This window comes from Epinephelus moara, chromosome 18 (assembly GCF_006386435.1).
Source record: "Epinephelus moara isolate mb chromosome 18, YSFRI_EMoa_1.0, whole genome shotgun sequence".
Classification (NCBI taxonomy): domain Eukaryota; kingdom Metazoa; phylum Chordata; class Actinopteri; order Perciformes; family Serranidae; genus Epinephelus; species Epinephelus moara.
In genome coordinates, this window is record NC_065523.1 from 13,505,123 (window position 1) to 13,522,072 (window position 16,950).

General features: G+C 40.3%; 2 protein-coding genes across 3 annotated transcripts; one reads left to right on the top strand and one right to left on the bottom strand.

The window, feature by feature from the left end:
• Window positions 1-535: 535 nt before the first annotated feature.
• On the top strand, window positions 536-4,533 carry cldni (claudin i). The gene is made up of 3 exons (XM_050068205.1): window positions 536-695; window positions 2,384-2,516; window positions 3,230-4,533. Exons 2-3 carry the CDS (start codon window positions 2,385-2,387, stop codon window positions 3,728-3,730), a joined length of 633 nt encoding a protein of 210 aa, XP_049924162.1. The 5' UTR covers window positions 536-695; window position 2,384; the 3' UTR covers window positions 3,731-4,533.
• Window positions 4,534-4,585: 52 nt separating this feature from the next.
• coro1a (coronin, actin binding protein, 1A) lies at window positions 4,586-14,095 on the bottom strand. 2 transcript variants are annotated; one of them, XM_050068188.1, is made up of 11 exons: window positions 14,021-14,095; window positions 12,526-12,729; window positions 10,256-10,378; window positions 9,968-10,097; window positions 8,352-8,533; window positions 7,377-7,496; window positions 6,631-6,735; window positions 6,399-6,544; window positions 6,092-6,149; window positions 5,768-5,983; window positions 4,586-4,955 (listed from the first exon to the last, which is right to left on the bottom strand). In XM_050068188.1, exons 2-11 carry the CDS (start codon window positions 12,721-12,723, stop codon window positions 4,863-4,865), a joined length of 1,371 nt encoding a protein of 456 aa, XP_049924145.1. In that variant the 5' UTR covers window positions 12,724-12,729; window positions 14,021-14,095; the 3' UTR covers window positions 4,586-4,862. The 2 variants fall into 2 exon arrangements, with proteins under 2 accessions (XP_049924145.1, XP_049924147.1); XM_050068190.1 differs by lacking the exon at window positions 4,586-4,955 and having other exon boundaries at window positions 5,901-6,011.
• Window positions 14,096-16,950: the final 2,855 nt, after the last annotated feature.

Here is a 16,950-nt window from a genome sequence, read left to right on the forward strand (position 1 = left end):
TCCCTGTATTTCTTCATTGTCTTTCCATCCCATGATCCATGAAACTCCACTTATAATCTTATGCAAATCCTAAACCAACTCTGTCTCGGTTTCCTAAATTAGTCTCCTTACATTCGTCATCACAGTTTCGACAGAGGTAGGTGTATGTGTGTGTGTGTGTGTGTGTGTGTGGGGGGGGGGGGGGGGGGGGGGGGCAGGTATGGTAGCCATGGGCTGTATGACTCACATCTCTTTTTCATGGCATCCCGTGATGATTACAACCAAAATGATTCACTTAGCAGCATCATTGTAATCACAACAACCTCTGTGTATGCTTTGTTTAAATCAATTTTGCCCTCTGATACTAAAACATCCCAACTTTTTTGGACACACTGAGGTTTATCTGCAGAGGTGCGTTAAGTAAGAACTCCTCTGAGCTCCAAAGCATGTCTAAGGTGGAAAAAGAGAGGGAAACATACGTATAGGACAAGTCCAGTCTGGTCCTGAGGTCCTTCCCTTCTGTGTACTCCCCCATTAGAGCTCAGCCCTACACCTCACATTCCTCTACAAAAACCCCATCTTATCACACAGTCTCGGCACAACACTGGTGTTCCTGAAAAGTGCATCTTCAAAACAACTCACAGGCAAAGAGAAAGAAGGAACCTCAAGAAACACCTAATTTTTCAATTTTCCCATCAAGTACAGAGGGAGAAAAGGTAGGCATCTTTTTTATCCACTTTTTATTCAAATGGACTGAATGAGCCTTGAAGAGAGACATGATTCTGCAAAAGCTTTAAGTGACAGAGGATGAAAGGGCTGGTTTAGGATTGGTTGAATACCTATTTTATGCACACCAGCAAAAATCATGGAAAGTGCAAATCAACAGCTGTGGGAGAGGAAAAGAGAAATGGCTCAGCAGCATGTTTGTGGGTTTTTAACAAAAAATGATTTTGTTTTCTGTGACCCATGCATTAAAAAAAAAGTGTAATAAAACTATCAGTAAGTATGAGAGGAAAATTATTTTCAGAAACAGGAAGACAACCACTTGATTTTAAATCCACTGACCCAAATTCGATTGGTTTCAGTGTTCAATCTCCTCTGAAAGTTTGTGATCTGGGTCGGGTCACATATACTTAAAAGTAAAGATATTTTGGTCCTGCTCTAAATTCCTCTAAAAGTTACCCTGTTCAGCCCTGCCTGTGATACTTTGTTATTTCACAACACCACTGGGGAAGGCTGTTTTTTAATACAAAAAATGCAGTACAATATGCTCATCTAGGTGTTTTCAGACGGCTGTTTGTGTGCATGGAGAACAAAGGGAGGGACTTTTTTTTGGCATGAGAATTATACATAAATTCTATAAAAAATAATCATATATCTACAGAGAATATAAGCATGTTTCATTTTTCAGCTTTACTTCAGTTTTCGAAACCAAATTTATGTTAGATTTTCTTTAAAGTTTTAATTGTGTTACATTTGTTTTCATTATTCCATTATCAAAACACACCATTTATTAATGTAAAGCAATAGCAATTAAACTGTTTAAATATTTTTTTCTAATATATATAAATAATTATAGATTCTCTGACTTGCGGTTGAAAATACTTCCTTAACCTGCATCACTTTCAAGCAAAGAATCTGCGTCTTTCCTCATTGTTCACCTGTCAGATGTGATTCATTTTCCTTCTGCCTCTTTTACGCAAACTTTAAATTTCACCTGTATCAAGTTGAATCATAGATGAAGTGATCCTAAAATAAATAAGTGAGGCAGATTTTCAGTGTAGGAAGATTTGAGGGTGTGGTTCAGCCTATCCTGGGTGGAGATGAAGGAAGCCAGGGCCTGTTGGGACATGAGTTTGTCTTAAAATGTAGCCCAGAGCTACATAATCCTGTGAAGGCCTGTCAGAGGGAACTGGTGTTTGTCTGAGTGTGTGCTCAGCTATGTGATCACACAAAAACCCCCACAGATCAACAGTAACACCACAGTAACAGCAGATAAATAGCTCTTACATCTTGGATCAGTGCAGGAGATTCAGCGACTCCACCTCTATACACAAAGGAGGGAAATACAGAGAGTAAAAAAAAACAACTAGGAATTCAAAGCAAAAGTTTAAGTTGCAATGAAACAAAAACAAACAAAATTATTTGTATATAAGTGGAAAAAAGGGAGAAATCTCATCTCGGGAGAACCAATTAAAAGGCACCCCCTGCCTCCTCAGATGGAGGGGGTGCAAAGTTGTCGAGAGAAGAAGCCAATTACAAAAAATAAACAGAAATGTTAAGATTAAGTTGAAGGCAGAAGACAAGTTGAAGATTACACAGAGTACTGGGAAGATGTGGCAACAGCTATAACGATCCCCCTCATTCTTCTAATTTGTCTCTCTTTCTTGTCCTTCTTTTACAGAATGGGATCTGTCGGCGTTCAGATTGTATGTGTGGCCCTCGGCGTCCTCGGCCTGATCGGGGCCATCGTGTGCTGTGCTGTCCCACGCTGGAAGGTGTCCTCCTTCGTGGGATCCAACATCGTGACTGCACAGGTAATGAAAAGTGTCAACCTTTTGTTATGAAAGGTAGTGAATGGGAAGGAATTTTGTAGGTTCGACAAGGGTGTAAAAGCAACAGCCCAGCATACCCTGCATTCTTCTGACTGTCCTGGAAGTGAAAGTAACCACATTAGTAAAATGCAGGAAAAAACACAACCCTAAAACATGACTGAAACCTGCTATCACTTCCAAACTGAATGGCAGGTCTGATAATATGGGGACAAACAATACACAATAACTAAATCCAAGGTGAAAGGGATTTCTGATACTGTTAGCATACAAGAAAAAGGCAATAATCAGGATTTAGCCACATTTCAATCAGCATCTGATGTCAGTTGGACCACACAAACACATACACAAAGTCCAGATGAAGCACATTAGCTGAGTGTCTAAGTAAGTAATACTTATGGATGTTAACTTTGATTGTTGCTTATGATGTCATGAATATTTAATGATATAGAGGAGATTTGAAGCCCAGTTTTCAGGGAGGTTTAACTACACCAGTGCATGATATGTTATGAGCTCAGGTGTCAGATAAATTTAGGGTAAAATGTTTAATTTTTTCCTCTGAATTGTGGTGGAGTAGAAGTATAAAGTAGGATGAACTGGAAATACAAAGTTGAGTAGGATATGTGTGTGTGTCCCAATATATATCATAATTACTGCCTTGACTCAACCTTTCTTTTTCTGTCTGTGTGTGTGAGTAGAGCACGCAGGAGGGCCTGTGGACGAGCTGTGCGGTGCAGAGTACCGGCCAGCAGCAGTGCAAGAACTTCGACTCCCTGCTGGTGTTGCCTTCTGACCTGCAGGCCGCCCGCGCCCTGACCATCATCTGCTGCCTGCTCTGCTGCCTCAGCGTCCTTATCCTGTTCTGCGGAGCCGACTTCACCACCTGCATAGAGAACGAAGACGCCAAGCCCAAGATCAGCCTGGTGGCCGGGGTGGGCATGCTGCTGGCAGGCCTCTTGTTGATCATTGCCGTCAGCTGGTCCGCCCACAATATTGTGCAAGACTTCAACAACCCCTTGATACCTCCTGGCCAGAAGAAGGAGATAGGGGCATGCATCTTCATAGGTTGGGGGGCCGGCGCTCTGCTCCTTCTGGGTGGTGGTCTGCTCTGCTGCTTCAGCAGGCCTGGATCTGGCAGCTCTGGGGGAACCGCCAAGTATTACGGCAACAATGCTGGAGCCAACAAAAACTACGTGTAGTGGCTTTATGAAGGGGACTGGTGTTTGGGGGGCAGGGCTTTACTTGGTCAAAGACTGGGGAGCAAGAAAGTAGCTGACACCAGGGGTTGTTTTGGGAAGAAAAAAACGGAAAACATCTCTGTATATACTGAATACTCTGATTTCTTTTTAGTTATGCTGGTGATGTTTTAAAATTTAGTTTTTACTATTGGGTGCTGGGTTATGCATAAGCTGTTTAAAAGTAAAAAGAAAACAAATGGTATACATGCCAAAAATTACACAAATTTGTCATATTAGAATTAAAACTGTTTTATTTGGGGTTCTGCTTTGACACATACAAAATCAGCTAGAATATCATAGCTGCAAAACTGCTGCATTTTCCTTTTCTTAATATTTGACTTCAAAAGTACATTTGATATAACAACACGAAAAAAATCAAGAATATGAAAATGTGAAAAGTGTATCTGTGGGAATAAAAACGTACCCAGCATTTAAATATAAAAGAGCCACCCGGCCTTTTAAAACACACTAGAGCATCATATCTTACATATAACTTGGATCAACAGCTTTGTCTATATTGCATGTTTCATCACTTGTCTGTTTCTCTTAAGTCTTACTTACAGTCAGAAAAAGCTGCCTAAAATAAGTCTTTAACCAAAGGCACCTCAGCAGGCCTCAGGGAGCATTTATGTGCACTTGGTTCTCTGATGATATACTCTTAAACGTCCACAGGACATTCAAACATTTTCTGTAACATTTGTTATTGCTCATTTTGTTTTCTCATTTTGTATGACGATGAGTATTAAAAATTGGTCTAATTCAAACCTGTGTTTCATGTGTATTTCATTTCACCAACAAAAAAAAGCCAAACCAGCATTTTGAAAATACAGAGGATTTTATTTCAAACTAAAAGCATATATTAAAATAGGAATTTTTAAAAACTGATCAAACCAAATAAACAAATTCAAGCTTCAAGCCAAAGAAAAATGAAGTTTCGCAACAACTGTAGGTTTTGATCTCTCCCTTTGTCTCACTACAATCAGATTCACAACCCTCCTCTGTCCTCTCACTGTCGTTGTCTTCCTTTGCTCTGCCATTTCTCTCTCGACTTCTGCTTTTGATTCATTTTTCCTGCTTATCAAACTTCTCTAGTTTAATGCTTGCTCTCCAGCTCCTTCACGCGATCGGTCAGCTCCTCTATCGCCGCTTTGAGGTCTTTCACCTCCTTTCTCAAGGACTGAACCTCCTGAGAGACAGAGAGACAGACAGACAAACACAGATAGAGTTACAATGTGATGGAGCATGTTTGATTGTACACATACTGTAGAGCTGGTTATAAATACTAGATTTGTTGTATAGGTTGCAGTTGTGGAACAAATTTTCAAACCAATGATTCTTCTATGAGTTAGAGGTTGTCTGCACCCGGGTCTCAACATGGAGATGGATGAGCTGGTTAGCAGCTAATGGTGCAAGAATAGCACTAACACTGGCAACAGTGCTGACAGAGGTAATGGTTTTAACATTGGAGGAAACTAAAGGGTGGATGTTACGCTTTAGCGGGAACTGCAGTATGAACACAGTGCAGAGCCATGTCGATTAGTTAGCCAGTAGTATACACACACGCACTAACATGCATGCGTGGCTGGACTGTCCACCACAACAGAAGCTTACAACACACACAGATAATGTGACTTTAATCTCTGGTCAAGGGACCATTATTCCACTATGTCTTTACATAACTTAGAGTTGTTTGCTGTCACATTAATGCTCTTAAGAAGTGTATGCACCATATTTTATATTTAAGTTGAAATTAAGTTGATCTTTGTATGTAAAACATTATTAAGCAAAAGTAACTGGTGACTAAGGCAATGAAAAAAAACCCATTTCCCTTTGGAATGTAGTGTAGTAGAAGCATAAAGGAGGCTTAAATGGAAATACTCGAGTAAAATTTCTTAACTACAGTACTAATGAATGTACTTAGTTATATTCCACCACTGCAACTTTGGAAACATATCTGGACTCTAAATATAACATGATATTTTGTTTTTAATGTCTCACCCCACTGTTATCCTGTTGATTTCCAGCAGAGGCAGTCGTGGTCTTCATGAGGCTCTTGTGAACTTTGAACTCCTTGGCTTTGGTGGTTGCTACAAACCCGTCTTTTAGAGAGATCAGAATAGGCTGGCCGTCTTTTCCTTGAAACCACTCGTCAGCTTCAACTGAAGGCTCAGGGCCGATGGTGTCTGGGTACAGGTCCTCCTGGAACAGATCAGACTGCACAGACACAGAAGGAAAGAGTGAGCTGGAGACAGAAATGTACAAATTAATTGAAAGCAACAAACTAATTTTGACTGATTAAAGTACATATAGTGGAAACTGTACCTTGCGTGGCACTGTCATGACTATGGGCTCACATTTCCTCTCATGGAGTTTGTAGAACCTGAAGGTAGAAATATTTATATGGATTTTAGACTGTTGTACTAGATGGAAAGTCAGACGATCAGAAAGTCAAGAGGACTAATGGTCCAAGGAACATAAATCTCTCTAAAATAAATAAGGTGTTGACATATTTCAGATCATTGTGGTGGACTGACCGACTGACCAACAGACATTGCCATCCATAGAGCCACACTGTGTAGCCATAAACACTGAGCTACTTTTATTCTTATAGAGACAGAAATATCTTTACCTGGCAATTTCACATTTGTTGACTTCCAGGCCCCTCTTGGGCATGTACCCCATCCCCTTCTGGCTCTCCTTGCTGCTGTACATGGACAGGAAGTGGACATAAGGAGCTTCATCTGTCACCTCAAAGTAACGGATACTGCTGTCCCCCTGTGAAGAAAATGTAAGTCAGCTGTGTGTTTCCATGTGGGTGAGACAGATATGGAAAGACAGTTATTTCAACATCTAAATCTAACCTTGCCACAGAGGTAGACGACACCCGTGTCTGGGTCAAAAAATGGCAGAAGGACGCCACTGCTGGTGTCCAGCTCCTGCAGGTTCAGCGGCTCTCCAAAGTTCTTCTGTTAAAAGAGATTCAGGTACAAAGAGTTATAAGTTTGATTACATTGAATGTGATAAAAGGCTTCTGGAGCAGACTAAAGGTTGGACAAGGAGTTATTCAATTGAGCGTGATGTAGGATATTGCAGAGTAACACCACCCTTAGTGCTGTAAGCTGGCAGTTGTGAAACAGCACTGTTGAAAGCAAAGTAAATAACTCCCAGGAGATATCCCATGTAAAGATGTTAAACTTTTTGAATGAAAAATATTTCCATTCATTCTGATTCTGATTCTGAGAGAAGGAGATTTTACAAATACTTTACAAGGTGAATAAAGTTGTGGTGTTGTTGTTCATGTTGCCAGGATACTGCGTAGTCAAATCTGATCAGACCACACCCACAAAGTTCTGATGACTGTTTGAGTTCTAAACCTTTTATAAATAATACCTAACAATGTGGGGGGTTTTTTTCCAAATAATAACTTTGCCTGTAGACGGTCAGTAACAAATGTTCCATGTTGCTGCTAAAGATTTAAAAACATGTTTTCAGGGGCTTTAAGGATAAAAAATAAGGATCATGAATCTTAAAAACATGAAAAAGGGAGACAGAAGAGACCGTAGGAGACATAAGTCTTTAAGTTGAACATTCCACACGTGACACTTACTGGATCCCACAGCGCCACCTGTCTCTCACTCATGCGACTGAAGCCAGTACTGAGGATCTTCCCGTCAGACACAAACACCGCCCTGACAGGCCTGGAGCCCTCATGAGGCTTCTCCTTCTCCTGCACGTGAGAGAGACAGAGCACTCATTATCAGAAACAAAAACAATATATTACGGTATTACATTTTAAAAAAAATCTTTTTTTCCCTTCTACTTCTACTTCTTCTAATTATTATCTTATATATTATGTATATTATTACTATATAGAAAATCATAATGCAAATAAATTAAGACATTATGAATAATGAATAAGATAATGGCAATTAAAAATGTCCCTTTCAGTCTCATAACTTAATTTTTTTCCCCAAAAAATTCCTATTTTGCACCGAATTTCACTAAATTGTTTCATATAGAAGCAGAAAGATTAACAAATCTGTAAGTAACATGCAAAGCTTGAGAGTGAACATTGTTATTCATTATTAAATGTTTTATCTTAGACTTACTTAAAGACAATATTAATTTAAATCTTGCTCACAAATTATAGAGCTGTAATTCAATATCATTGTGAGAGCTGAAAAGATTAGTCAGTTAATCACTTAGTCAACAGACAGAAAATTAATCTGCAATTACTTTAATGATAGATTAATTGTTTCAGCATAAAGGCCAAATATTTACAGCCTCTAAAGTCTGAGACATTTTTGTGAAGACAAAAAAGACAATTTGGAGACGTTAATTTGAGCTCTGGGAAACTGTGAGGAGTACTTTTCATTATTTTCTGATGAAATGATTAATTAATTAATCAAGAAAATAACTGTCAGATTAATAACAGTGAAAATAATCCTTAGTCGCAGCCATAATCATTAGACTACGTCCTGTGAGGGAAATGTCACAGTGTCCAGGTGTTTGAAGATAAATATAATTTAAGACTTGTTTGGTAAAGCTGCGGTGCAAAGGGCGGTAAGAGGAGGAAACCTACAAAGATGACGGTGCCCTTGCGTGGGTTCAGCACTCGCAAGGTCTTGTCCTTGCAAGAGGTGAGAATCTGGGAGCCGTCCCGGTTCCAGCAGGCGCTGTAGATGAGGTCAGTGTGAACAGTGTCGATCCTCACCACTTCCTCCCCACGAGCCACGTTCCACAGGATCACCACATTATCACAGCCTGCATGGACACAACAGTGACAACAGTGGGAAAATGTTATGAGGTTTCACTGTGGCTCATTGTAAAGCAAATCATCTACAAAATACATGAAGTCCAAGTATTACAGTTATATTTTACATGTTTCCCGAGTCTTTATCATTGACCAGCATGAGTGATTCAACCTATACACAAGTAATGAAACGCTTTCACATTGACCTCCCGAACCAGTCAGAGGCTCTGTGTTCTTTCTTGGAAAATATTCTCTGATACACATGAAGTGACACATTTGTCATTTTTTAGCGTGCCTGGGATAAACAACAGCAAAGAAAGCTTCCACATAACTGAACGTTGTTGTTGTTTTTTTTTTTAAAGAATCAAATGAAAAACTCTTGAAATTTCTGGATACACTAACTGGTGAGTGGCTCCTGCAGTGGCTCCTAACCTATTCTGGGAATTTATCACACTTGTCCTAGACTTAAAGGGACACTTCACCTCAAAATCAAAATTAAATATTTTTCCTCTTACTTGTAGTGCTATTTATCAATCTAGATCGTTTTGGTGCCGAATGTTGGAGATATTGGTCGTAGAGATGTCTGCCTTCTCTTGAATATAATTGCGAGCTCAACCAGCCCCACTGAGCAAGCTAAAGTTAAGATGGTCTTAATGTTTACATCTGTCGAAAAGCACAGGCCCCTCGTTCACAAATAGATGCATGCTTTCTTTTGCAAGGTGATACGGTTTGCCGGTGTAGTTCAGCAGAAAGAAAATAGTTCCTACTGTTCACAACAAGGTCTGCAGATTATCTTAAGTAACCAGGCTATGATTCTGGAAAGAGGCACTGCTGTTGAGTTTTTCATATGTGTTTTTTTTTGGTGCTGTGAGCACCACAAGTCGAGTGCCATCTAGTTTATTATACTGGAGAGGAGGCAGACATCTGTACGACCAGTATCTCAGTGGGCAACTCACACCAAAACAATCTAGACTGACACTACAGGTAAGAGGAGAAATATGTATTTTTGATCTTAGAGTGACATCTCCCTTTAAAATCTAGAACATCTGTAAATCAAAAGTTTGTCGTGTATATTAGCAGGAGTTACAGTTGGGCAATAATTCAATTATTGTTCATCTATTCAGTATTAGTTTTAACCATATTGCCCTCATAGCTCTCAGCTGTTACTGGTATTATTTACTTTGCTGTCTCTGCACAGACAGACTGAATGGTTTAAGGAGTTCTGATAATGCTGTGAACTTAAGCGTCAACATGAGTGCAGATCGGTGTTCAGAATGAACAAAGTGGATGGAAACTATGAGAACTTCCTGTTCAACGAAGGTGTGAGTCTAGTTCAACAAAACATCTGTGACACTAAACCACCCCGTTCCTCTAACAGTCTGTACAAGCTAGGAGCTCTCAGTCAGATCATGTGAACGCAGCTCCAGAGGGAGGTGGTATAATACCTGCACTCAGCAGCACATTGTGGGCAGTGGGGTGCCAGCTCAGGATGCCAACCCGTTTGGAGTGGCCGTCCAGCTTGACAACAGGTTCTGTGAGTGACGTGGTCAGTCCACCATCCGGGATCTCCCAAATCTATTTACCAAGGGAAAAAATTTAGCCTATGCATTCAAACACATTACAGTATAACATTAAATACTGTGTCATGTCATGCTTCAGTGAAAACAGTAATGCACAAAACATCAGGCTGAAAGATTCTGACGTATTTGCTGTAATAATATAGTGATGCCTACCATGACACTACAGTCCTCAGAGCCACTGGCAATGATGTTGTCATTGTGAGGACAAAACTCGATGTCCAGGACCGGTCCTGTGTGGCCACACACAGTCGGGTAGGACATGTCGATACGTCCTGTCTGCAGAGACAGAAACATCAAGAGGGATGGTGAATACAGCTCTCAAAAAACAAAACTCATCCATAGTGTGAATAGAAACATTAGAGCAACAAAAGGTAACTACAAGGGCACTTGGAAGTCGCAAACATCTGCCAAGGCCAAATGCCCTATCTTGCAATGGTAGCAAAAGTGGAAAAATAATTAGTGTAGCTGCCCTATGATTCAGATCCACTCCAATATTTAATGGGTTCTACTTGGCCCATGCTAAATCCTTTCACCAAGTGAGTGCTTTTTTCCATAATCCTGCTGACAAACCAATAAACATACCAAACTGAAAACATGACTTTGAAGTAATGAGAGCAGGTTGGAAAAAAGCAAAGGGACTGAAAGGTTACACTCAACTATGATGGAGTAAAAAACACGATGGTTTAGTCAAGGTGGGAGGACAAAGTTGATAATCAGCTGATACAAATTCCACAGTTATGCCTCCAATTACTCCTAAGGTCTAGTAAATGGGTTAGAGAGGAGATCAGGGCAAAAATCCCATGGTTCCTCTGGTTCCCTCTTCCATGGCCCAATCTGCCCTCCCTCGAAACTTCATGTGCTCACCCAGGCTGTCATCACGAATCATTCAATGTTTTATCTGTTCTAATAAAACATTCTCAACTGACATTTTTTGAGCACTTTTTCTACTTATCAAGCACATCTGGCTCCACAAGTTTGTGCAGCTGTTTATCAGTGAAAAACTGAACAAGTTGTTGGCCCTAACAGCGAGATGAGACAAATATAATAGTACCAATATTCACTTCAAAACAGGACAACTGTTTCCATGTATCCACAGTACATTTCTCTAGAATTTCACGCCCACTGGTCCCATAACTAATTTTTTCCCCTTGAGAATGGGTATACTACACGAGAGACAAGACCGTGAATAATGTGGATTCTGCACGGTTCACCAAGTTGAATTTAAGACTTCTCACTTAGAAAGCAAATGAATACCCTTTTCAGTCATACGGGCCAAAATGTGAAAGCATGATGGAAAACCAGTAGGAGCAATATGGACTAAAATGATTTATTATTATATCACATTTTGTCAGTACTTCTCAGCAGTATGAAATAATATTTCCTTATCATATAATTGATTAAATGAACCCTTGACTCGGATACTGTAAGTGAAATAAATTAATGGATTAGCCAATGAAAAATGTCTTTCAACAGTCTGCAATCACAAACAAAAAATATTTTATACCTAACACTACTGCTGTAAAGAGAAAATACTGAATTGACTTCTTAAAGGGGAACTACACCCATTTTCAAAACTCATGCATGTTATTCCTATGGTCTAAGACATAGTAAGCATGAACAACTCTCTCCCAAATCCAAAACTAGTGCTAAAACTTGAAATTGTGATGTCAAAGGGTATTAACCGTGGAGCTGCTCCATATACGATGAATTGAGAAAGATGTTCTAGATGACACTGAGAGCTCCCAGGGGAATGTTCTGAGTATTTCTGTTTCGAAACTGAGAACACTACAACAGAATAAAGCTGATTTGGGTATAATAGGTGGTGATGTTCCCCTTTAATGCCTCCTTTTGAGGACACTAAATCCAGTTCTATTTAAGACTTTTAAACACCTGCATATATCCTATGCATATAAAAATTCACACGCCTGAGGGAACATGCAGGTGATCCAAAGCAAAGCTTCATTAAGTTAACACACTTTGACAAATTCAGATACTCAGGTGGTCAAAAGCAAAGCCACAAGGCTTGCAATTTTCCACTTTGTCCGGCACATAAAATGCAATAGAGAAGTTTGAAGCCACCTAACATACTCCATAAGTGACTGCAGAATAACTGGGTTGAAGCCACATCCTGCCCTCACTGAGCTGACAACGAACTCCTAATATGGTAAACTTCTCAACAGCGGTGCGAGTGACGTGTAGAACGACTCAAAGTCGGCATCAAACTTCCTTATTCAGCTAAATGTGTGATGGTGACTGGCAGGATTCAAAATTTTAATTGTAAGCATGGTGTTGAAAAAGAAACCATCACACCAACTTGCATGTGTCATGATCAACACATCCAAACATGGTATTGTGAGAAGTAGAAGGCCCCAGAGAGCCAAACAGCACATATATGCTTCTTCTTTGTGTTTCCTTTGACCCACCTTGCTCAGGGGCAGCACCATGAAGGCTCCTCCACCACTAGCGTCCACAATCATGGCCACAAACTTGGGGTTTACAGAGCAGAAGTTGCTGTCCCATGTCATCTGGGAGATTCGGATGTCATCGTAGCATTGGTCAGCTTTCACAGCCTGGCCAAAGACGTGGCGGAACTTACTGGACCTCACAACCTTCCTGGACATGGTGAACTGGAAAGACAGAAAGGGTTAATGTGAGGACAGGCTTAGAGTGAAAATAGCAGACTTCATGTGCAGGAAGTCTGTCGAAAAAATAGTCTCAGATATTGGAAACAGATCCATCACTGTGCTTTGTAAATGCACACCAAATGTCATCATTTCAATGCATATAAAACTAGCCACGTCAAAAACAAGTCACCTGCAGTAATCCCCTTTATGTTTATGCTTGCCGATTTCATGTGGAAATAAACTGACAGACACAAAGCTGATGACACAGATGAAGGACACGACAGAGGAAAGCTACAAAAAAAAAAGAGGAAGCAAAAGCTTTCACAACTGCTTCCTCTAGTCTGTCTGTGAGTGCTACTTTGTCCCCTTATCTCTCTTTAATTTGGGATTCTGCAAGTTGATTAAATTATTGTGCATGCTGGGGACAACTGCACAAGAAAACAGTGTGAAGATAGCAATGCTATTCAGCATCAGTTAAGCTACACGTGCTGTATGCCTAAAGAAGGTAAACGAGTTGCCCAAAGCGGCAGTTACACCACATCCTTCAGAGTGAGCAACAAACCCATCAACCTTTCTTTTTTGACATATTTGTTGTTCGCATGCTCGTGCTCTAATTGACTTTCCCACAGGTACACATACTTGGCAATGCATATTATATAGCAAGCCACAAGTTAAATGAAATCCTTTACCAAAGCAGAGATCAAAACTGAATGAGCAAGATGTGTGTTAAGCCTAAAATCAAGCACAAGTTTAGTACCAACTTCAAAATAAACACACTTTGCATTATTCAGCAACATATCCACCAGTTAAAAAAACGTATTATGGTTTGCTTTACCTCCATTTGTAGATTTGTACTTCCTGAAATCTGCAGCCGCGCCTAAGCTCAGACTCAGAAGCCTACAACAGCTTTGCTGCATGTGCATCACAAGACCTCTCTGGCTGTTCTGCACCTAATTTAATAATCCTTTATAGAGTGAGCTGTAATTTTATCAAGAGCCTAAATGCACGTCAATAATCTCTCTCTACTTCTGTCTCTCTCTGGTGTGATGGAAAACATTGGCCGGTACAAAGCAGGAAACAATTCACTAACTTGAAACAGGAGAAACTCAAGCAATGAAAAACATGAGGGTCACAGATGCTAGATTCAAATCAATGATGTCCTATAGTCGTTATTTATCTACCTATAAATAACCTATCTGATAAATGTACTTATTGTATTCAAATTATATTTACAGATGTTTTGCAGGTGCAGACAAACTGTGTAACAAACTGCAGACAGATGTTGCAGGCCTACCTGGGAGTCGTGTGGGGGCGATTCAGCTTGAGGAGTTTCGGAGGAGCACCAAACACCCTGCCACCAGAATGAGGACTTAGAGGAGACGGTAGGTTAAAGTACATTACAAAACAGCATGGAGGAAGTGAGAGTTTCAAATGAAGGTGGAAGTGGGAGGTGTCTCGTGTGACATTTCGGGGGTTGAAAAACTGAAGACAGCATGAAGGGAAAGGCAGTGCAAGTTCTATGAGATCTCTCATAAGATTATATCAAGATAAAGGACAATGCTCACTGTGATTTTGTGAAGCTCAGACGACTGCAGTCGTCAATGAATGACAGCAGGCCATCACTGCTTAGAATCACTACATTTCTGAAAAGTGCAGCAAACATTAAGAGGCTTAACAAGCATGAACAGGTCATAGAAGGTCTGGACTTAATTGATGCACTGAGATGGAGAGTTGAAGATGCCATTTAATGTGAAATCTGAGACAAAAAGTTTTGATGAGACAGCTGGAAAATGGTCAGGGGCTTATTCTTGATTATCTGTACTCTTATGCTAATATCAAACAAAACTGTATACTGGAGGTCTACTGAGGAAAAAGTAACACATATGACCATAATTCTTGATTTCTCCTATTTGTTACCATATTTGTGAGGACCTTATATCTACTGGACTTTTCCCCTAACCCCCAATCTCACCAGTATCACACTAATTCTGATACTAAACCCTAACTTAAAGGACATCTACGTATATGATATTATGAGCATTAATATAGCAGCAAACAACTATTTGCTATGCAAAGATATAGTAAGATCACATCATCCTGACTAGAGAATGAAATTACCTACCTCTCTGCGTGTTGCAATCCGAGCTTTTCTGTTCTTTGTTGTTGCAGATGATCTGGCCATGAGTGCATGTTACTGCATGCGAGTCCCTGCTTGTGTATCCCACTGCCTAGCTAATCGCTGCCACTCTGCCCTGTGCTCATACGGTGGTTACCACTAATATCAGGACAGTGTCATTGCAGAAGCATGGCACCCACCCTCTGCTTAGCCAACTCCATAACCTCTGTCAGCACTGATGCAGCTGTTAGCACTGTTTGCTCTGCTAGCTGCTGGCTCAGCTACCCCCATGTTGAGAGCTGTGTGCCGACAATGTCCCAATCATAGATTTGCTCTAAATAGCATGTAGTCCAAGTCCTTAGTCCCACTCTGTCTTCTGTGGCTGTGGAGTCAGCTTTGTAAAGTCTGAAGTCAGACAGGGAAGGTCAAATGAAGGTCAAATGAGTTTGAGCCATATTAGGGACTAAAAGTTAGGATATTTCACCCTCTGATGTGTCAATTTAAACATTTTTTTGTAATCTGTCTCTTGTGTGTTCTGCAACTTTTTGGACATGCAACACTAAAATACAGAGACACCCCTTTAAACCCCTCACCCTGAGCTACAATCTTTAAATAACCTGTGCAATTGCAATAAGAAGCTCTAATCTACTCCTTAATGAGGTGAGATCAAGTAATTTCTTATCGCTATTGTAAGGTCATTATTACACGTGCACACACACTTCCATACTTAACCCTATTTGACTTAATGCATTTTCTAGCTCCTATCTCAGTTGTTTAACAGTATTTTTGTGGACCTCAAATCTATTTGATTTATTTCCTAATCTTACCAATACTGCGTAATCCTAAACTATAAGTGTTAACTAACATTTTCTATCACACTAACAAGGTCTTCCCTTGATTTATGTCACTCAAGAGCTGAGGTCAAGTAGTGTTATTGCCTTTTAGGATTTCCATCATTGTGGGTTAACATTTGAACCTGGGTACACATGTACACATGCATCTACACTTGTGAGTTCCCTCACTGACATATAGCGCTCCCCAGCCAAGTGTTGACCGATCTGTTTTCCAATGAGCTGCTGAATCAGTGCCTCTAACCCGCCCAATTGTCACAAAAGTAGACCCAAATCCAGTTAGTTATAAGTCTTTTAGGCAGCATTATGGACAAAATGTTCAATTAAATTAACAAATGCTTTAACAAGGTTTTTGATTAAAGTGCTTAAGCCTAGTTGTAATAAACTTTAATGCCATTTGGTCCTGTCAATCTCAGTGATAGCTAATTATAAAAGAGGAGGAGCCTATTACAAGTAGGCCAAATTATCAAAACCCAAAACCACTTGTACCCATGTAATCAGATAAATGCTGCTGAACTAAGCAAATGACCACCCAGTCAGGAAACACAGCCCTTTTGTCCTTAGTACTAACATCAACTGCCACAACCACATGCACAACCTTAACCTTTAACCTATTCGACCCTAAAACCAAGTCAAAAGCACACACACATATCTCAGTCAAAAAAACACAGAAGAAAGAGATGACCTATAGGCAGTTTTAAAAATATAGACTTCAGTTTATTGCACAATCGTTGCTGGAGACTGAGGAGTGTGAGAGCCTGTCTGTTACACAGGACACTAATGTTGGACAGATGTGTGAACTACAGCACAGGAACAAACTGTGTGTCTGTGTTCGTGCACATTAATTTGCAAGCGCACAGACTGGATAATGAGGCACTCTGGGGATGCAGTCAGCAGCCCCGTCAGTGCGAAGGGAGAAAGTAAATTTGACAACGTACAGATTTCATGCTTGTATGGGTTCTGCGGGAGATCTCATACACACATGTGAACACACACTGTCTGCAAATTTAAATAAACAACGCTGGAGAATAACTGCAAACCAGCGCTGACAGTATCACAAGCTGCCAATTATTTTCATTTGCCTGCAGTGTGTATGGCTACAGTAACGCCTGCATCAGTGCATATGAACTTCCACTAGATGGAGCCAAACTCGCTCCTTTGTCAGTTTAAAAATGCCGTGACATTGCAGATATGAAGAGACGATAACAGACAGACCCTCCAGAAAGCTCCCTTCTTCCTAAAGGAAAGGGCTTGTCT